The 22,551-nt window shown below is 47.9% G+C and overlaps 1 protein-coding gene across 2 annotated transcripts in view; it reads right to left on the bottom strand.

Moving 5' to 3' along the window:
* The window catches only part of Cdc42bpb (CDC42 binding protein kinase beta), an 84,244-nt gene extending 63,815 nt beyond the window's left edge, over positions 1-20,429 (bottom strand). The window contains exon 1 of one of the 2 annotated variants that reach the window (XM_076921106.1): positions 19,998-20,429. In XM_076921106.1, coding sequence (XP_076777221.1) covers positions 19,998-20,172 — 175 coding nt within the window. In that variant the 5' untranslated portion in view covers positions 20,173-20,429. The remainder of the gene's footprint in view (positions 1-19,997) is intronic. The other variant, XM_076921107.1, reaches the window with a different exon arrangement.
* Positions 20,430-22,551: the final 2,122 nt, after the last annotated feature.

The raw sequence follows: 22,551 nt of genomic DNA, 5'->3' as shown, positions 1-22,551 counted from the left end.
GGTGTCACACCCTTGTCACAGGGACATTTCTAGTTACCTTTTGAATCCCCACAGCCACCTTCCTGCTTTGGGGTCTGACAGCTAAGACACAAGGAGAAAGTCTTGTTTCTGTTACACTGTGACAGAAACTCATTCCAAAATTTAATTTGGTAAAAAAATCTTGAATTCAGCCATTTGTCTACTTCTTTTACTTCAGTATTTAGAACAAAGAAGAATCCAACCATGAAGGAAGGAGAGTCAAGCCATTTCTCCCTCAGCAAAGCAGCAAGGCTTCTTGTCCTTTCTCCACCATCCAAATTTCTAGGGCTTTCCGTTGTCTGCCTCTAGGGCCCCCAGCCCTCTCAGCCTCCACTCCTCAAATGCAACAACTCCAAAGAAGGTTCCCTCAACGTCTGGAATGATCCCTCATCCTGCAAGCAAAGTTAAACAGGAGAGAACATGGGGTCTTGTTGTGGGGCCTTCGCCCAGAGACCTTGCTGTCTGCAGGTCACCTTTTGCTGAAACAGTGTCTTCCAACAGGGACAGGAGAACAAACAACAGCCCCTGGCTTTGCTTCAATGAAATCATCCCCTCAACATCTCTTCTGAGAAATAAAGGCTTCCAGTCCAAATTTAATTTACTGAGGAAAGCCCTTGGGACTTTCTATGTGATGCCCCCCAGGTTAGCATAGAAGTTGTCAAGGCCAACCCTGGGATTGCATGTCTACACTCCGGCAGTCACAGATTTCATGGCACGCCATGTGAGTGGAGTCATTCTGGATCTTCAGAGCTCAGCAGGACAGGACGCCTGGCACAGACACTGCTTTCTAATTCCAATCTTATTTGTGGACTGAGTTTCTGAAAGTGTGGTGACTGACCCATTCCCCTCCCCTTCAATTCTATGCAATTACTTTACAGACAAAAAGCATCATTACAGATTGGTTCCCCAGATCAAAGGGACAGGATCCAGCTTGCAGACAGAACGAAGACGACGCCTGTCTCCAGGGCAGCAAAACATGGGAGATGAGCTTAACCACTGTGCTGGTGCAGGATGAGAAATCCAAAAACAATTCCTCCCTCCTTCCCAGATCAGGGAAAAGCCACTCTAAGTACGCACAGAGATGCTCCCCACACCAGAATGGATGGGCCTGCTAACAGGAAGGATGTAACACTGAGGAAGGAACTGTCTGTGCTTCTTCCTCCCAGTGCCTCTGGTCATGAATTTTCTGCTGAATGGAAGACAAAAAAAAAAAAAAAAAAAAAAAAGATACAACACTGGCTCCTAGAATCTCAGAGAGAATACAACTGAAGTCCTGGGCCCAAGAGGCAGTCACAGGCCTGGACAGTGTGCACTTGCTAAACTGGAACCGAGAAGCAGAAAACCATGTGCTTGGCATCTACCAATTACAAGTCAAATGTGGGCACTAAGTTCCAGTGGTCTGGGAAAATCTGAACAACTGCAGGGCATGCAAGCCCATGCAGAAGCTGGTCCTTCTGTGGCCAAGCTGCCTCTGGCACTCAAGGGGCTGATCTGGCCAAGACCCTAGCCCTCCACCCACACAATCGCACACTCTCTAGAATTCCACACACCTGCAAATATCCATTCAGAATCCCAGTCCTATCTTAAGACATAAAAGGCAGGACTCGATAGTCTTAAAACTGCTTGTTCTTTGCATCCCAATTGTTAGGCCAGGAGTAAAGCTATTCCATGGCTGATGGTAGCTTTTGTTTTCTGGACAGAAGTGTCAAGGAGACCACACTGCAAACCTGCAGGATGGATACAATCTAGGCAGACTAAGGTTCCTGAGGTCTAAGGCTGAGGTAACTAAAAGTTAGTATCTGTATCTACGACCCTTATCTTCAATCCCCACCTCTCCTCTGTATTTCCTGTAACACTAAGAGGTTCTATTTTAAAAGCTGGGGAAATTGGCTCCTGGGCTTTGTTACTTTTTAACTGTAACCATTCAGTAGTAGATGGTAGTTATGGCACCTGCGCTGTTGCAGGAACAGTGGCTCCCGTGCTCAGGAGTCCAGTTCTGTGCACTGGTGTCAGCTGGGCCGTGCTGATCTGTCTCAGGGGAAAGCTGAACTTAAGGAGGTTATTTCATCGTCCTCCAGGCACATCTGGTTGTCACCATCCTACAGCTGCACAGGAAGCTCTTTGGCTAACACAGGTGCAGTCCCAAAACTGGACTAGGTGACTCCATGAGAAACAAAGGATGTGTCTATCAAAAATGTTCACAGCAACTTTATTTGTAATCATGGAAATCTAAAAATACCCCACACATGCACTGTCAGGTAAGAGGGCAATCTGTTCTATTCATGTAATAAATTATCACTATACTTAAAGGGGCAGGGGGCAGGATGACTGCTAGACACAGACTTGAGTATCTCAGGGCAACTATGGAAGCTAAAGAAGCCAGGCACTGGTTGGGCATGGTAGCTCATGCAGCTGCCAGGGCTGGAGTGGCTAAGGCAGGGAGTCACCACAGATTCAATGCCAAGCTGGGCTACAAACTGTCTCAAAAAGAAAGGAGGGAGGGAGGGAGGGAGGGAGCGAGGGAGGGAGGGAAGCAAGCAAGCAAGCAAGCAAGCAAGCAAAGGTGTTCACTAGCAAGATGGCTCAGTGGGTAAAGCAGGTGCCATCAAGCCTGGTGACCTGAGTTTAAAGACTGACTGTCTCCCACATGCATCACATAAATAAACGCTGAATGTGTGTGTGTGTGTGTGTGTGTGTGTGTGTGTGTGTGAGAGAGAGAGTGAGAGAGAGAGAGAGAGAGAGAGAGAGAGAGAGATTAAACGAGCACATTTGAGCATGTGCTAGAGCTGGGAATGGCTTAGCTGGTAAAGTCCTTGCTGCCCAAGCCTTGAACACTTAAGTTTGGATTCCCAGAACCCATGTTCAAACAAAACACAACCATCGACCAAAACTGGCATGGTGGTACACACCCGAGCTTGGAAACAGAGGCAGGAGAGGATACCTGGGAATTGTGGACTTCTGGCTGATCAGTGAGCAGAGCAGTAGCAGTAGCCTGTGTCTCTAAAGACAGGGTGGTTTGAGAGACAAAGGCGACCAACACTGAACTTAGACATACACATGCATGAATGTCCAACATGACACCAGGCACAGGCCACCATATGACTCCATATGAAGCTCAAAGCAGACACTGCCTTACTGTGAGTTCAGTAAATAAGGGAGGTGCCAGCCTCCTCCAAGAGTTAAAAAATTAAGACACACATAGAACAGACACTGGTACCAATCTTCATAACCTTGTGTTACGTGACAGTTTTAGATATAAACCCAAGAACATAAGCAAAAACAGACAAAGTGGATTTCATCAAAACTAGCAACATGCCAGGCACGGTAGCACATGCCCTGACCAGCAGGAGACAGAGGCAAGCAGAGGCTCAAGGCCAGCCTGGTCTATATATCAAGTTCTAGGCCAGCCAGGACTATTTAGGGAAACTGCCATCTCAGAAAGCTAAAAAAGGAAACCCAAACAAACAAAAAATTAACACCTGTATGTCTGAACTATATAACCATAAAAATGTGTTTAAACTTTTCAGCCAGGAGCCAACACGGTATGTTAGTTTCCCCAGTGTTGGAGAATGAATCCAAAATGACGCACATCTATAAGGCAACACACATTCATAATGCTAGCATCTGAGAAGCTGAGGCAAGGGATCACAAGTTTGAAGCCTGCCAGGGCTACAAATAACACACTCTTTCAAAAGAGCAAAAGGAGACGGCATACCTGCATTCCCAGATACTTCTGAAGCTGAGGGTAGTAAAGTCTGGTGAGCCCAGGCTGGGTAACTAACATACCAAGACCACACCTCATGGTTGGGGGATTGAGATTGGGAAGGTGAGGGGTGGCAAACACCAAACTGAGAGGGAAGAAGGGAAGAAAGTGTCCAAAAAAAAAAAAAAAAAAAAAAAAAAACCACTTGTAAATCATATCTCTGATAAGGGATTTGCATCTATCTGGAATGTGGGAAAAGACTCTCACGGCTGACTAAAAGACAAGAGCACAGTTTAAAACTGTGTGAAGGATCAGAGTAAGTTCTCCAAAGCAATCCGAAACTAGTCAGCACATACAGGGAAAAATCACTACCCATAAAGGAGCATGGTTCCAGGCCCGGCCCTACCATCTGGACTCATCTGCAAGCGAGTCTGGAAGATCCGGCTACTGAGAGAGCTATAAAGGAGGAAACGCACCTGAGGCAGCTGGACATAGCGCTGCTCAGAGACCGGCAAGTACCAACTTGTGTTCTCAAGTTCAATTAAAACCAAAAGCTCAAGACCATACTTAAAAGCCACGTCCTGCTGGGCGTGGTGGCTGAGGCGGGAAGATGAGGAGTCCCTGCCAGCCTGGGCTGCATAAGATCTTTCTCGAAACAAATGGAACCCTCACTACCTTCAGTGCAGAAGGGTCACCAGCCAGCAGTCAGATCCTAGCAGTGTGTAAAGCCTGCCATGAGCCCATCTGTTACACTGACACGCGTACAAGGGCCCCCAGTGCTCTGGGGAAGAGGGTACTAAGAGGGTACCACACATTTCTATCCTCTTTGCTCCCTTAGAGTAGGCTGGAAATCCTGGCAGTGGCCCCTGGCAAAGGTGGCAGTCACAGCCTCTTAACATAATCTACAACCTCCCCCAGTGGAAGGAGGGACCAAACTGGAGACAGGAAGGAGCAAGGCCTGCCACACATCCGCACAGCTTGTGTCTGTGTGGTTCCACGAGAGACAGGAGTGTCCTAGGAAGCTGCCCTGTAGCTCTTGGGTGAACCCCTGGCTAGCACAAGGAAGGTAAGGGGCTGGCGAGAGAGTGGAGCATACCCCTTTCACTTCAAATTTCCCATCACATAGAGGGACGCCCCCCAGCAAACCAGACACGGTGTCTGGAAAGGTCAAATCAGACTGCATGGTGTAGAGGGAGGACAGTGAAGGGAAACGGCCTCTGGTCCTGGGGTGCGACACACTGCTGAAGAGCCCTCACGCATACACACTCTCCAGCCTGCGACATGGACTCCATGTAGTAGAGGGGTAGCATCTCCAATGGAAGCCCATCAAGACAACAAGCTCCAAGCCCAGCTGGGTGGCTATGAATTAATCTGTTTATTACTGGCGTTCCTTCTGGGCCATAAAAGTTTTACGAGCTGGTAAAACTTCTGTGCAAATCCTGCAGAGCTAACTGGACGGATGGTTTTAGTATTCAGCATAAACTATACTTCCCAGACTTGGTCAGTACCAGCCCTGGACCTGATTTCAAGGTCTGTGCAGGCTCTCCTGCTGTTCAACATGCAGACTTCCTTTCAAACAAGGCGCTGCAGAATTCCTCAGGAAATAAGAAACAATCATGAAAATGTCCACACCAACTTTTATTTCAAAAAACACTTAAAGTTCATTTTATTAAGAATGTTTCTAAGTCTGTAAATACAATCCTCTAAATAAAGTTTCATGTCATCAACAAGAACTACTACAGTGGGAAAAAAATAATTCCAGCCCTACACTCCTCTTTTCTTGACAGTTATTGTAATGTAAGGAAAGGGGTGGAGATGACCCAGGCGCTAGTCCACAGCGCGTGGGTTTAACTCACAGTATACAACCAACCATCATGGAGATGCTGCTGGAGGAGAAGCTAATCGACGGGGTTCCGGTACATTAAGAACGGCACCAAGGGGACAACTACTGGTCTATACTACAAATACGTTTTCTACACAATCGATCACAAAATTGACAGCCAAGGACTGTCAACCTTGACGCTCCAGTGTCAACAAAGAGCCATGTCTAGAGGCAACCGGGCACCAGTGAAGAAAACCCTGAAATTCTGATCCTTACCCTCAGAAAGCGCATTTATAGAATCCTGCTACCCACCTTGGCGACCACGTGGCCACCAAGCAGGGTCCCTTCAAGTATTTCTACTCTTGTTCCATACTCACTGTAAGTCAGCTGAGAACCGAAGACATCTTTAATCCAAGTGTTAGTTATACATACACAAATATGGGCAATATATGCAGGCACTGTGTATGTAGACACACACACATAATGACGCTAGCAAAATATCAAAAACAATCCAAGAAAAAGTGGTGGACACATGAGAATACCAGTGGCTGAGGGTGACTCGGCAGCAGTGAAGAAAGCCAGTTGCTCGCATGCACGCACAGACCTCCCACTCACCTGCCCGCGGAAGTCTACCCGTCTGTCCCCTCACTGCATGGAGCCACGAGACTTGGGCTTTAAGTGGCTAATGCTTTAGTCATAGCATCTGTCAGAAAAGTTATTCACTAGTTTCCAATGTTTTACACCAACATAAAGGCTTCTAAGCTAAGGACACAGCCCAAGGTAGACTACTTCCTCAACATCTCTATCCCTGAACCACCAAAGAGGACAAAGAGGAAGAAAGACAGACTTCACTGTAGTCACACACATAGTAAGAAACTGATCAAGACCTCCAACTCAAATTAAAAGATATAAAGATTAAATAATCTTTATATAATTCATGATAATAAACTAGAAATTACTGAGAAAACAGATGCTTTTTAAAAAGAGAAAGACAAAGAGACAGCAGGATGTGAGGAGCACACGCCTTTGATCCTAGCACATGGGTGGCAGAGGTAAGCGTCTCTCTGATTTTAAGAACAGACCAAACTATATAGTGAGATCCTGTCTTGTCCCAGAAAGAAAGAAGGAAAGAAAGAAAGAAAGAAAGAAAGAAGAAAACCTCAACACACACACACAGACAGACACACACACAGTAAGACAGAAAGACACACGCATGCATAAAGACACACATAGAGACACAGACAGACAGACACACACACACAATAAAAACAGGCACTAGGAAGACGGCTTGCTGTTCAAGAACACTTGCTCTCCCAGCAGACTTGAGCATATATATACACAAATAAAGTTAATACATTTTTAAAAAGAATACCAATTCTTCCAACTCATTAAAGAAAGGAAGGAAAGAAGGAAGGAAGACACGCAGGCAGGCAGAAAGCAAGCAGGCAAACAAGAAGGAATGTCTCTTATTGCTTGGGACCAAAACTGGCCCATACAAAACCAAGTACACAATGTGGAAACGAGACCCATTCATGAATTCAAACACCAAGATACTCAATAAAACAGCACCAAAAACCAACTCCACTAACACAAAAAATGAGGAACACACCACGGTGAGATTTATCCCACAAAGGTAAGACTGGCTCTGCTTCTAATGCAGTGCCTATAATGTAAGCTCCTGGAGGAGGAAAGCTGCAGGGCTATTTCAATATGGACAGAAAAGGCAGAGGGCAGAACCCCAACACCCTCTCATCACATACTTGCTCTATGAACTAGAATCAGAAGAGTTCAGCACCGGATAAAGGCCACGCAGGGAAGTTCCAGCTAACAGCACACTCACCGGTGAGGACTGGATGCTCCTGAGAACAGCGTGAACACAAGCAGAACCACCAGCGCTCCTCTACCTCCCAGTGTCCCTGTCCGGGTCTCCAGAACAATTACTCCACAGAGAAAGAAACTGTACCCAAACTGCAAAGAAGTACATTTCCTTCTCAGCACATAGAATTTGGGGGGTGAAGGATTGGCAGGGTATTGTTTTGCTTTGCTTTGTTTCTGAACAAAGGTCTCACTACATAGAACAGGCTGGCCCAGAGTTTGCAAAACTGCTGCCTCAGCTTTACAGATTAAAACATCTAAGCACAGAGGCTGGAGAAATGGCTTGGTGGTTAAAAGCACAAACTACTCTTTCAAGGGACCTTCAAATCCCAGCACCCAAGCAACAGCTCACAACTGTCTGCAGCTCCAGACCCAAGGGGATTTGATGCCCTCTTCTGGCCTCTATGGGCATTGCATGCACAGGGTACACAAAGCATGCATGCAAAGCACTCATATACATAAAAATAAAAATTATGGTTTTAATCTTTTAACTGTTGTTTGAGGCCAGGTCTCTTTATATAGCGCTGGCTGTCCTGGAACTCACTCTACAGGCAAAGGTGGTCTTGAGCTCACAGTGATCCTCTTTGTCTCTGCCTCCCAGGTGCTGGGACATGTGACAGCCAGCCAGCAGTGGTGGTGTGTGCCTTTAATCCCATCACTTGAGAGGCAGAAGCAGCTGGATTTCTTTGAGTTCAGGGCCAGCCTGGGCTACACAGTGAGTTTCCCACCACCTGGGGCTATGTATAAAGATCCTGTCTCAAAACAAACAAACAAACAAAACAAAACAAAACAAAAAAAAACCCAGACTAGGGCTGGTGCAGGGGAATTGTGGGTTCACAGACAGCTGGAGCTACTTAAGGAGACCACGTCTAAAAACAAACTAAGCAACAAAGGAAAGGAGAAAGCGGAAAGCAGGAGAAGAGACTGCAGAGGACACACAAAGGAGAACTGGTGTAAAAGGCAGTGACCTTGGATCTGGCAATGACTCCTTAGCTGTGAAACCAAAGGCGGCTAAAGAGAAACAAGCCGGACTTCATCAGAATTACTCTTGTGCGTCAAAGGACAACGCGAAGAACAGAAGCTGGGAACAAACCACGCGTTTGATATGGGACTTGTATCCTATAAATAACTCAATACAACGATGAAAATAAAACAGATTCAATTTTAAATAGGCAAAGAATTTGAATATTAAAAAAAAAAAAAAAAAAAAAAAAAAAAAAAAAAAAATAGCTGGGCAATGGTGGCGCACGTCTTTAATCCCAGCACTTGGAGGCAGAGGCAGGCAGATTTCTGAGTTCGAGGCCAGCCTGGTCTACAGAGTGAGTTCCAGGACAGCCAGGGCTACACAGAGAAACCCTGTCTCAAACAAAGCAAAACAAAAAAAGACAAATAGTCACAGACAGAGGAAAAGGTGTTAAACACGAGCCACTAAGAAGCATCAAGGCATCGACACTGAGGACTCTGCCCACAGAAACAGCAGGACAAAGTCAGAGCACGCAGCAGACATGCAGAAGACTTGCTGCGGCCCCTGCTGCGGAGCACAATCTGTAGTTCCTCAAAACACCAGAAACAGAGCTGCCACCTCTGCCATCGCTAAGCCCAAGAGGAATGAAAACGCATGTCCATACAGGAACTGTACACTGATATTACATTATTCCTAACAGCCACTGGAAACCAAATGGGCACCAACTGATGAATGGATAAACAACTTGCTACATGATAGAGCGACACTCAGTGATGACAGGAGTGAACAGAGACACGGCGCAGCCTGGGCAGAACCCTGAAAACATGCTAGTGAAAAACAAGATAGGCAAGTGGTCTCTGTTAACTCATCCCACACTGGGGCGGATGAGGCAGGGGGTTCACCACGAGGGTAATATCAGCCAGAGTAAGCCCCTTGTGGGATGAAGCAGGAATAACCAGTGTAGGCAAACATGTAAGGAAGTGGCCTGGTGACTGCTTAGAGCTAAGGTGGCAACTGGGCACCATCAGCTCACTCGGGGTCCCCGGTGAGGCAGTCAGACATTCTGCAGGTAGATGGACAGATGCTCATGTAAAACCAGTGAGCTATACACCTGGAGTTGTTTGGGTTTTCTGGTGTGTGGGTATGTGTGTGTGTGTGTGTGTGTGTACGTGTGCGCAGTGTATACACAAGTACCTGAATCCAGTGCGTGAGCAAGGGTTCACTAGGGGTCAGCCAGGGGTCACACCTCACTCGACCCCTCTCTACTCTATTTTCTGAGGCAGGGGTCTCTCACAACCTAGAGCTCATTCAGGCTTGGCTAGCTAGGTAGCACGTGTCCCAGCCCAGCCCCTGATCCTACTGGATCCATCTCCCAGCTCTGGGATTAGAGTATGCACCCCCTACCCAGCTTCTTTAAGAAACAAAAACAAAAATCAAAAAAAAAAAAAAAAAAAAAAAAAAAAAAAAAAAAAAAACCCTGTTACTAAGGATCTAGGCATTACAGGTGGGACAATCCTGTAATCCCAGCATGAAGGAAACCGAGGCAGGGTCATTGTAGAGTGGATAGGAGCACATGAAGAAACTTTTTCCACTAAAACAATCAGCTGTATAATTCAATTTAAATTTCAATTTATGAGCCAGGCAGTGGTGGCACATGCCTTTAATCCCAGCACTTGGGAGGCAGAGGCAGGCGGATTTCTGAGTTCGAGGCCAGCCTGGACTACAGAGTGAGTTCCAACTCAGCCAGGGCTACACAGAGAAATCCTGTCTTGAAAAAAATAAATTTCAATTTATGAAAGACTTCCAGTTTTAATTGAAATCCTCTTAAAATATTTCACAAGAGCTATCAAAACTTCATTAATATAAGCCTTGCTTCCAAAAAAAAAAAAAAAAAAAAAAAAAGAACTATTTCTTATGTGGGGACCGCATCCAGGTTCATCATTTGGTCATGTAAAGCCATCCTGGTACCTGACTTGGGAAATAGCTTAGACACCATCTATACTTGAGTGAAATGCTCTTTGAAGCCCTGGCTGGCCAGGCTGGAGCACAGCATTCCCAGCCACTTCTCCACCTGCTGCTCCCATGATGCCTCTTCATGTTTCCTCAACACTGCCCAGGTTAACTTTTTAAAAGTCTCTGTCTCCAGCATCTCTGTCTGCTTCCTCTTTACTCAACCTGGGTCCCTTCCAGAAAACTGAAACAGGGAAACTGAAACAGCAGATGTATCCAGATCAAAAGAAAGAGTAAGCAAAGGTCTCTAGCCACCTGCGCAGGGCCTCAGAACAGGGCACACCCTTTAAGTAGACGACCGTCTCCACCCCATCAGCTGAGCTGTGTTTTGTTCAGCAGCACAGTGCTGGTACATCCCGGGCCCTTCCTAATACTTTGTGGGGCTGGGGATGCAGCTCAACGGCGCAGAGTTAGTTTAGTTTACATAAAGCTCCGTGTTCAATCCCAAACCCTAACAAAATAAAGAACTGCGGAATCAAGGAAGAGAGACAACAGCGGTCTGGCAATGGCCGTGCAGCTCTGCAGTGGGGAAAGAAGCTGGACAAGCAGCCTTTAACTTAGCTGAGCTGCAAACCTGAAACCTGTGTGTGCTTGAGTGGCAGGCTGAGGAGCAGTGGCAGGAAACAGGCCTGCGGGAGCTTGTGGTAGCAGCGGTTCCTCAGCCTGCCCAGCTGACCTCCACCTCCCACACCTTCCCAGCTACTGCAGCCACGCCTACTCTGCTATCCCACAGAGATGGGAGATGGGTAACTTTTCCTTCGGGAAACTTTCAAGATCAAGAGAAAAACTTCGGTACCAAATTACCAGTTCTGGCACTGCCTATCACATTTATAGGGACATATCTATCTTTCTTTCTTTCTTTCTTTCTTTCTTTCTTTCTTTCTTTCTTTCTCCTTTCCTTTCTTTCTAAGATTTTTATTGAGCTAGGCATGGTGGTGCATGCCTTCAATCCCAGCACTCAGGAGACAGAGGCAAGAAGATCTCTGTAAGTTCGAGGGCAGCTTGGTCTACAAAGTGAGTTAAAGGACAGCCAGGGGTTACTATACAAAGAAACCCTGTCTTGGAAAAGAAAAAAAAAAAAAAAGAAAGAAAAAAAAATTTCTTTATATGTGCCTGTATGAGTGTATGTCACAGGCATCCAAACAGGCCAGGAAAGAATGCGAGATCCCTTGGAGCTGAAGTCACAGGCACTGTGAAGTTACAGGCACTGTGGGCCACCCTTTGTAGGCGCAAGTTCCAAACTGGAGTCCCTGGAAACAGGAAATGCTCTCTATACTGAGCATCTAACTCCCACCCCCAGGGAGGAAGGAAGGAGGGGAGGTGGGGGAGGGGCTCAGTGCGCAAAGCACTTGCTGTGCGCCATCCACATAAAAGCTGCCCTGGCACACCTGTAACTCAGCGCTGGGGGAATAGAGACAGGTACACCTCAGAGCTCACTGGTCATTTGTTACCCAGCGCTGGGGGAGCAGAGACAGGTACACCTCAGAGCTCACTGGCCCTCTAGTCTAGCAGTCTGGGAGCTTCAGGTTCAGTAGAGACAGTTTCAAAACCTAAGGTAGAGAACAATTGGAGAAGACACCCAATGTCTACTGTGTCCTCTACATAGGTTCATGCTCACACATGCACACCACACACACACACACACACACACACACACACACACAGAAAGAAACAAGAATGAAAGAAGAAAATGTCCGAGCAATATATATGTGCATAAGTCAATTAAAACATAAAAACATTTAAAAGCTATTGCCATCATAAAATAAAAAAAAGATACTGTCAAAGAAATACTAAAGAACATGAACACCTAGACATGAGAGCTGGCACTAGGGAAACAGGCTGCATAAGGGACGTCCTCACTCAGAAGCACATAACAGAACGCTCACACAGCAGCTGCAGAGCCTCAGTGGACCAGCAACAGAAGCAGGAATACTTCACACAGCTCAAGGAAGTCCTTTCTTCCGTCCTCAGAGCCCAAGTCCAGGCACACTGTCATCCCAGCTGGGAGGGGACGACATTTTTTAGGCAGATCAAGTTTCAAACATTTACCTCTGATGAACCCTCTCTCTCAGGAAGCTACTAAAACACAACACAACAAACAAAACAAACAAAAACTCCACTCCCTTAAAGGGAAAAGACACACACACAATCCAGGGGGGGATAAATGAAGGAGAGAAACAAAAGCAATCCCCACTAAAGCCGGGAGTGCACTCCGGGCAGCTGCACGAGAATATGGAAGGCTGAGGTCAGCCTGGGCAGGTGTATCAAGTTCCAGGCCAATCTCAAATCGTCCCCCACCTCCAAAGAGAGAAAAAAACCATTAGAAATGGAAAGAAATCTATGGATATCGGTTCAGTAGAAAAAGCCCAAAAAACAACCTCAAGTGAAGCAGAAAACATGGCAGACTCCGTGAGGCATGTGACTAGATAGGGTGTTCTATGTAAAACATCTTACGAAGCCAAGCATGGTGGTGTATACCTTAGTGCCAGCACTCAGAGGCAGAGGCAGAAGGAGCTGTGAGTTCAAGGTCAGCCTGGGCTCCACGGCCAGCTCAGAGATAGCCAGGGCCACACAGTGGAATCTTGTTTCAAGTAAATTAAAAAACAAATGAAATAAATAAAAACCTAGTGTGAAATTCAGGTCTGTTCACTGAGAGTCAAGCTAAAGGCAAATAATTTACTCCAATCACATAAAAAAAAATCCCCTTAGAAAAGATAACCAAGTGAACTCTTTATAGGTTAGCTGTGATAATCTTCACCTGCCGGTAAGAACGGCAACACTGAATATCAACGTAAGCCAAACTATGTAGCAGTATCTGGAAAAACAGACAGAAAACAAAGGCTGTCTCCAGGGCTGGCAGTGGAAGATGCTGAGGCCAAGGGACAGGCAGGTGGTAGGTACCAAAGGGACGAATCAGAGGCCTGTGCTGTGCAAGCCAGGACACTAATAAGCAGCCTGACACGCTTCTCCACAGTGACACCCCCACCCTACTGCCCAAGACTGGGGGGGCCCAGATCAGTCGGTTTTAATGTGTATGGTGTTTCGTCTGAATGCGTGTCTGTATACTACACATGTGGAGGTACCCTCAGAGGCCAGGAGGGGGTGTCAGGTCCGCTGGAGAACTGGAATTACAGGGTTATTACAGCCACCACATGGATGCTGGGAATAAGACCCAGGTCTTCTGGAAAACCAGCCGGTGCTTTTAACTGCTAAGCCATCTCATCTCTTCAGCCCCTTGCCACTTCTAAGGACCTGTTATCCTACCAGCCCTGGACCCTGACACTCAACTTCAGGTGGCAGTGAATGCAGCCTTAGCTCTGTGTCTCCGTGTTCCTCTCCACACTGCCAGTGTGGCGTCATCCTCACTTACAGGCAGGTAAGTCACAGTCTGAGGCAGAGGCAGCAAAGGCCTGCTGTTCTGTTTCAACTCCACAGCTCTACCTGGCTTTCTATAAATGTGTCACAGTAGTAAAAGCAAACGCAGACAGAAAATCTGTGTTTAACAGAAACACGGTTAACTTCACTATGACTACGACTACTTGGACCCTTTAGGTCCACTTTAAACTCCAGCGCTGGGCTGAGGGTTTAGAAAAGCACCATTATGAAGCATGGCAGGCGCTTCTAATAGAAAAAGCAATGAATGAAAAACCGAGTGAGCTTGGCGGGAGACAATGGCACCTGGATCTCTGTGAGTTCAAGGCTAGCCTAGTCTACACAGGGAATTCCAGGACAGCTGGGCTGTTACACGGAGAAACTGTCAAAACAGAAAGGCAGGCAGGCAGCAGGCAGGCAGGCAGGCAGGCAGGCAGAAACTGATCCTGTAAAGGCTTTGAACTTTACAAAGTAAATGGGGACCCCCCCCACTTACATCTGGGGGTCAAGAGCTTTAGCTAGGCCAAAGGAGACCCAAAGAAAAAGCCAAAAATCAACCAGCACCAGGCAGCCAGGAGGACCAAAGACGACTGTGGTCCTCAAAGAGGAGACACACACAGCTAGATGCTGCCTCAGAATTAGAGGAAACGCTTAGAACCAGCTTACTAAGGGAGAGGATCACGGGATAGGGTGGGCCCCACAGTGTCTCAGAAGTCCCATCCTGGAGATCACGGGTTCCATAATGTTAGAAATCACCTTCGTGGGGTAAGCTTCACATCCAAGGGCAGAATTTGAATGAAATAAGTCAAAGTTTTTGAATTTTTAACACATTCCTAAGGAAAAAAAAATCCAAATTTCCTTGTAATCTTATTTTGGACAGTGTTCATCTAAAAACAATTGCTGGTTACCCACCAACCAATGACACAAACCAAAAACTAATGGTCAACAAAGATTTGTTTCAAACGCAGAGAATAACCTCTACCTCATAGGTTTGTCTAGTCTGTACACACAAGTTTTTTTCTGGTAGATTTTAAATTTAAAAAATTGTGAAAAAGATTTACTATGTGGGGACTGATGCTACAGCCTCTTCCCAAACTGTCTTAAATACATCACACTGTCGAAATCTCAGGACCGGAAGACCTCATTCCTCAGTTTCCTCATCTTCGTCAGTAAGGACGGTGAGCTCCCATGTACCTTGAGGAAATCTTAAGGTCCTGTTGTTACACACTATCCTAGGTATCTGAGAATAAAACTTCAGTAACAGCTGGTGTGACAACCGGGGTCTGATTCCAAGGCTTGGGAGACAAAGGTCAGAGATTAAAAGTTCAAGGTCATCTCTGGCTACACAGAATCCTAGGGCAGTCTGGATTGCATAAAACTCTGCCTCAAAATAAATAAATAAAAATTAAAAGTCAGAGCCAGTGAGATGGCTCAGAGGGTACAAAGGAACTTGCCACCAAGCCTGATAATCCTGTATATACTCCTCTGAAAAGCCCAGAGAGATTCATTCACACGTACAGTGAGCTGACCCCCACACATGCACTGAGGCGCACTCACCATCACACACAAAGTAACATTTTAAAAAGAAGTAAAATATAAAAAAAAAAAATCAAAGTAGAAAGGAACCCAATATGTATCTTCTCACTGGGTTCAGATAAGACTATCTGGTCATGCTGTTTTGACTTTTAAAAGTGTTTTTTGTTTGTTTGTTTGGTTGGTTGGTTGGTTGGTTTTTTTTTGCCCCAGGGTCTCACATAGCCCTGGCTGACCTTGAATTCTGATCTTCCTGCCTCCATCTCCACAACTTTGGATCACAGGCAGGAACCACCATGCCAAATTTATACACAGTGTCAGAAAGCAAACCCGGAATTTTTACATGCTTTGCCAAGTAAGCTAAATCCCTATCCAGATTCTAATTTCTTAAAAATAAATAAATAATAAAATGTAAAGCCCATATTTGGTCTCATCTATTAATTAGTAGATTAATTAACGTTATCAGTCTCAGAAACTACTTTCAGGGCCAGTGCAATGTTTTCAGCAGGTAACGGTGCTGCTCACTAGCAAACCTAAGTTTGATCCCCGGAACTCACGAAGAAGGACAGAGCTTACCCCAAGAAGCTGTCCTCTGACTTCCACATTTGGTGGTCCACAGACATATTCACAAAATACATAAAAAAGTTTTAAAAAATTAAAAGTACTTTCTCCTCTCTAATAAAAAACACACTGGCTCTTCTTAGGCCATGTTACAGTGTTTGGGATTGAGTCTTGCCGCTCACAGATTGATCACATACCTCTGATGTCTAGACAGCAACCTGGGCACCTGGCTCCCCAGCAAGAGGCTGAGTGGGAGGAGGCAGAGAGGACCTGCCTGCCAGCCCTGCAGTAGGCTCACTTCCCTAAGTTACCCTTGAGCACTTTGCAGAGAGCAATTCACCACACAAGATAAACTTCCGAGCAGGTGGCCCAGCTACATCACTCTGTCTGAGAACTCTTCAACTGCAATTCAGTGTTTGGAGATGAAGGCACACACTGCTGTCGGCTCGCTTTTCAGTCCTCACAGTGGTGTGAGGACACCGAGCAGGACCAGACCGGCCTGTTAATGTTTAATTGTTTTCACTGTCTAGCTCGTGCCTTACGCTGTGTCACAGGGTAAGGACCTACTTATAAAACAGAAATCATGGTGGCCTGTTTTTAATCACGCAACCTCCAGCAATTCCTTCTGACTCAGAGCTTATTAGAAGATCTGTTTCCTAAATCTCTTAATTTTAAAAAGTGTGTTCATGTTATCCACAGACATCCACAGAAATCATTGAAACCATAGAAACCACGGAAATCACCAGGCATTCTGAGATACTGAGGACCATCCGGGCTTAGGACGTATGGTCACAGTGATGGTGAAGTGACTTAGTGTAAAAGTGCTGGCCACCAAGCCTGACTCCCATGCCCAGGACACTCAGGGTGGAGAGAGCTGGCTCCTGCTAGATGCCACACATGCACCATAACACACGTGCCTGTGCTCACACAGATGTTTTTTTATAGAGGCTGAAGGATGACTGAAAGGTTAAGAGCACCCTGGCTGCTCTCCGAGAGGTTCCAGGTTTGATTCCCAGTTCCCACAGGACAACTCACAACTGTCTGTAAAGCTGGTCCCAGGGCTTGTGCCACCCTCTTCTGGCCTATGAGAGTACTGCATTGCATGGAGTGCATCTAAGTGCACACACTGGAAACACTCAGACATGAAAAAAGAAAAAGAAAAATTGTATTAAAGAATTTTAAAAACTGCTTACCAGGTGTGGTGTCGAGTACCTTGAATTCCGGGCACTCAAGAGGCAGAGGCAGGTGGAGCTCTGAGTTCAGCCTCTTCTACATAGAGAAACCCTGCAATGAATAAACAAAAGAGGAGGAGGAAGGGGAGGAGGAGGAGGAAGAGGGGGAAGAAGAGAAGGAGGAAGAAGAGGAGGAGGAAGAGGAGGAGGAAGAGAAGGAAGAAGAAGAGGAGGATGAAGAGGAGGATGAAGAGGAGGAAGAAGGGGAGCCAGAGAAAGCTACAAGGAATAACCAGGAGGATAAAAGGCTCAGCTCTGCTGGTTAAAGGGTTAAACACTCCAGAGAAGATGCCCAGGACAGAGGCCAGCTGGGGTTTCAAAACAGCGATGCTTTCAAAGATTACACCTGAGCTGTGGAGAAACTCCCTATGTGAAAACACATTTTTATATAAAGAGAAAGACAAAGAGAAAAGACAGCAGCTGGGGTGTCTGTATTTGTTACCATTGGCCAGTGGAAACTTTAAAGTGTTTCATAAGCTGCGCTTCAAGCAGCTTCTAATTTACATTTTAGGAAACACACACACAAGGCATGGTATTTCCAACTTTTAATCACAGTCCGGAATTTCATGGAGGAAACCAATCAGATGATAAACATAATCAAAGGCAAGGTGAGGACCGCCCTGTGGTGACAAATCCAACAAACACAGAGGCCACAGGGAAACCGGGAACCACCTTTACAACTTAAAAACTTCTTATTACTTTTATTTTCCAAATTTCTCAAGGATTTCCCTTAAGTTTCTTCAGGGCTGAGTTGGCTGTTTCCTAAGTTCCAAGAACCTACCTGCTGGTCACTAGAGTCTTGCCAAGTGTGGTGGGACAAACAAGCTCTCAGAGGCTCCCGAACAGGCAGAATGAAGTTAGTTAGTGCTCTAGGATGGTCTTATTAGGAAGACAATTCTTTGTCTTGTCACCAAACACCTACAGAGACCACATATGTCTTCACTGGAAACACACCACTTCAAGGTTATGACAACGCACACAGGGGCATACGTAAGAGGACCTGGCAGTCTGAACTATGGTACTATTTCATTAAAATGCTATCTTGTATGTAAGACCATTCTGTTCTGTAATTTGTTTTTTGTTGTTCAGGGACACTCTCTCTCAGATACCCCACGATGGCTTCAAACTCCCCACGCAGCTGAGGCTAACCTTCAATACTTAACTTCCTGTCTCTGCCTCCCAAACGCTGGGATTACAGGTGTGTGCCATCACAGCTGGGTTGCTCTTAATTAAAGATATACATTAGGAACTGAGCTAAGAGGATAATTTTTTGTAATCACAATTTCCAAGAGCTAAAACACAATTTTAAAACTATGTCTACACTACAGCACACAGCTTCTGTTTAGATTTAGAAAGGTCAAATGTTACAAAACCTGCCTTCTCCACATGCCGAGCAGAGCAGAGTGTCCTCCTGGGAAGAGCACCCAGCCTTCTGGCACATCCAGTCCTGGTGCTTCCCAGGTCCCAGGCCAGAGGACACCTGAACCACACCTCCTGAGGGAAATGGGCTTTCCCTCTGCACCTCCTCACCTCTCACTGCCTCCTCACTCTCAGGTTAGACGCCCAGCTGAACCTGACAGTGGAACTGCCTAGATCTCAAGATCCAGTGCTAAGAATGGCTGATCCAATATTGAGAAGGCTCGGATTGCAGCAAGCACTAAAGACCTCACTTTCAAAGAAACTCTGAAGTCAGTTCACTATCCAACTAGAAATCGTGTCACTCCAGAAAGCCACTACTCTCAACTAAGGGCACAGTCCTCTATGTGACGGAGAGCAGAGGCCCCTCACAACAAAGCCCCCATCATCCCTCCTCCAGCTGCCCCCAAACATCTGCAGCAACATCTCACTGAATGGCAATCAGACAGAAGCCCTCTAAAATGAGCATTATTCTACATACAGCTCCGGATTCCGGCCGGCAACGTTAGAGGAGGAGGCCTCCATGTGGAACACATTTGTTTCCTCCTGTAAATAACAACTTTATCTGTCCCAAAGATTAGAAATGACTGGTTCAAACTGCACAGTCTTGGCCCAATGACGAAAGCAACCAAGGGCAAGATTTACAGAGCTGGACCTGAATCCAAGCCACACTTCCTCCTCCTCAGTCCTCGGGAGAGAACCAAGGGTCTTGCGGGGAAATCACTATTCGGCTGAACCCTTACTTACACTCTAACCTGTCTTGGGGACTGTCAATGAATGACTTAATCAAGTATTGGTCCTAATAAAGCACAATAGGTTATCCGACCTATCGTTACTGCATCAGAACCCTAAATGAACCGAATACCCAAGATCAGATATACAAGTTTTTAAGTGACAGTTCTAGCTGTCCCCACCCCCCAACACACACATACACACACACACACTGAAATATCACGAGTCTAACACGATTACAATTCCGGAGTCGGGGGTGGGAGTGGGCTTTTGTATGGTGTATTTGAAATAAAGCCTTTAACATTTGAAAAATCGCTTGGAGGTGCTAAAGGAAAGGGATATTCAGGCCCTGGACATCCAGGGGAGGTGGACAGGCTGTCACCTGGGTGGAGCCCTAGGGGCTGGGCTGTGGGACGATGCATTCGGAAGGCCCACCGATCAAGGGCGGGGGGTTGAGGAGATGCAAAAGGCACAGGGGCTGCCCTCCCACCCGGCAGAGTCTAGGGTTGGGAGGGGTAGCTCCAGGCCCGACTCTGGACCCCAAAGGCTAGTCCGGGGCGGGGGCAGGGCGGATATCCCAGGGAGCGCTGCAGGAAATGATATCCAGACTCGGAGGGTGGGTCTAGGAAGCGGCCAGGGCGATGGCCGGGAGTGGGGGGAGTGCGAACGGAGGATGTGGCTCCGGAGAGCAGGACCAGGGAGGCCCGGCGCGGGTGCGAGGAGTGAGAGGCGCAGGGGGGCGAGTGGCACCTTACTCACCCCACTCGAGGAACTCCGCCACATACTTGTCGCGGCGCAGCGCCGAGTGGCTGCACTCGGTGTAAAGGCACACCAGCACGTCCAGCAGCGTCTCCACGCTCAGGGCGCTCTCGTTGCGCCACGGCCCGTCCAGGAGCAGCTGCTCCAGCTTCTTGAGCCGCACCTTGGCCGACATGGTGCCGCGCGGCCCGCTCCCCACGCGCCGGCCTCTCGCTGCCCGTGCGCCCCGGCGTCAGAGCCAGCACTCCCCGGCCCAGCGGCCGTGCACCCCGGCGTCCAGTAGCCGCTCAGTCCTTGTCGTCGCAGCCCGGCCTAGGCCGACATCTTGGGCTCCGTCCCGGCGGCACCGAGTCTGGGGCACCGGGCCCCGCGGGTCCATGGGCCGGTCTCCTCCCCTAGGCGCCGCCCGCACGCCCGCACGCCGTCCCCGCCCTCAGCGCCTGGCCGCGCCCTCGCGCGCCGTCACCGACCCGGACCGCGGCGGAACCCAGCACGGCGTAAACCCGGCCGGCGCCCGAGCCCCGACCTCAGCCCGGCCGGCCGCCCAGCCCGCGACCTGCAAGCCAACCAGGGCGCGGCCAGCGCGGCGCAGCCAACCACCGCGGGGCCGACCGCCGCCGCGCTGACCTCAGCGCGACGCCCCGCCCTCGGCCCGCGGCGATCCGCCACTCTTTGGTCCTCGCGGTTCGCCGTAGGAATCGTGTGGGGCGGGGTGCCCAGTGCGAAACCGAGATTGCGGGTGGCGCACGCGCACAGGAGCGCGGGCGGGGCGCCGAGCCGTGCTGTGTGTGCCCTGGGTCCCATAGTTCGGCTCTGTTCCCAGGCCTCCGGACCGACCCTCATGGCCTCGCGAGGCAGCTCTCTGGCACGGCCCCGGGAACATTACTGCTGGGTTTCGGTTGAACTCTTCGGAGCAGTGGACCGACTGTGCCCGAGTGCGCACGCGAGACGCGGGCGGGGCACCTGCCAGGAGGCTCGGGGATCCTCTGGACGCGCGTTCCCCACTGGGCACGCGCCACTGGGGATGTGCAGTGCCCTCCCTCGTCTGTTCAGATTCTACCCCCTGACTGATTATTAGGGTGTCGACCTAGTGGGGAGTAGACTGTTGTCTCCAGGCCAGTCGCCGCTGCTACTCGATTCGGCGCCTGATAAGGTTGATGTAAAACATCCCTTTCGACAAACCCCCAGCTTCCGCAGAGGAGGAGCCCTTTGTGGACCCCAAGGTTGCTTCAAAAGAATGGGGGCTTGTGGCGCAGCAGAGGAGGGGCAGGTGGGGTTTGGAAGCCGGAAGCTGAGAGGAGCCTGCGGCAAAACGCTGGGTGGAAAGCCGAATGGCGACTCCTGCTCAGGAAGCGACTTAAGGGTCCCTGGCTGCTGGGAATGATGTGTGACTTGGTTAGGGTTATAGAAGCACACACATAAGCCTCCCAACTGCCTTCAAAATTCACGCGCGTCAATATGTGTATGTATCTACCTTAGTTTTTAAAACGCAGGCAAAATAGCCCGGCATAGTAGGTTGGATAGAGCGAACCCTCGTCAGACCTTTATTATTGTTAGGGAATCGATACACGTATAAAGTATATATTCACGAGTTACTGCATGTGTATGATGCCCAGTTTTTAAAACTTAAAATGAAAGCCCAAGAGAATCGTCCTACCCAAAAATAAAGTCTGAGCACTGTTAGTTGGACAAAGACCCAAAGCAGTCTGACCAGACAACTGCATTTTTCCCCCTGACAGCCCCCATCCTTTTCCTCTTTGTCCGTATGTGTAAGTGTGCCACGAGAGAGTGTCTTCTTTGGCTGGCCCTGCCAGACTTCCAGCCACTCCCCACTGGCATCCCTGAGTCCCTTCTCTAATTGCATGCTTCAGGACTATTTGATCCCTCCAAATTAGGATTTGCCCCTGCTCTCCTGTACCAGTCTGAGGTGCCTCTCCCAACTTGCCTTTAGTGTGTCTGTTCATCCCAGGTCTGTTTCCGCACTGCGCCTTATACCCCTGGGACAGATCAGACCCAGGTGTACTCTACGCTTCCTTTGAACTTGAAACAGTGAGTCCACATGGGGCCTGCTCAGTAGTCAGGGATCATAAATAGATAAATAATACATCTATCTTTCTGTAGTCAGTTTCCTATGGTGTAGAAGAGTAAGCTATCTCCTGTGCATTTTAGTCAGTTTGGGAAAGAATTTGATTTACCACCTAGGGAGCACTTTGCCCACTTGGTGTGTTCATAATTACTCTTACTCGGTGGCTGCTGGTGGAGCACTAGGATTAACATTTTTAAAAAAAAAAAACCGAAGTCTGTGACCAACAAGCTGTAAGGTGAGACAGCCTTGGGTGCTGGCTCTTTGCCGAGGAAGCCTAGGTATATATCTTCTCTGGCCCACCATGCCCTTACAGTAAACCGAGCTTTTAGATCAACATGCCAACCCTACTCCAAACTAGCCTATCCCCAACACCTCAGAATATTCATTCACAACGTAGTGACTTCAAGCCACAAGCAAAGTCTTGGTCCAGAGTTGGGGAAGGGTTCTCGAGCATTCCCCCTTGATAAT

The sequence above is a fragment of the Arvicanthis niloticus genome, chromosome 23 (assembly GCF_011762505.2).
Source record: "Arvicanthis niloticus isolate mArvNil1 chromosome 23, mArvNil1.pat.X, whole genome shotgun sequence".
NCBI classification, from domain to species: domain Eukaryota; kingdom Metazoa; phylum Chordata; class Mammalia; order Rodentia; family Muridae; genus Arvicanthis; species Arvicanthis niloticus.
The sequence above is the reverse complement of the archived record's forward strand: the minus strand, read 5'-3'. Positions and strand labels throughout refer to the sequence as shown.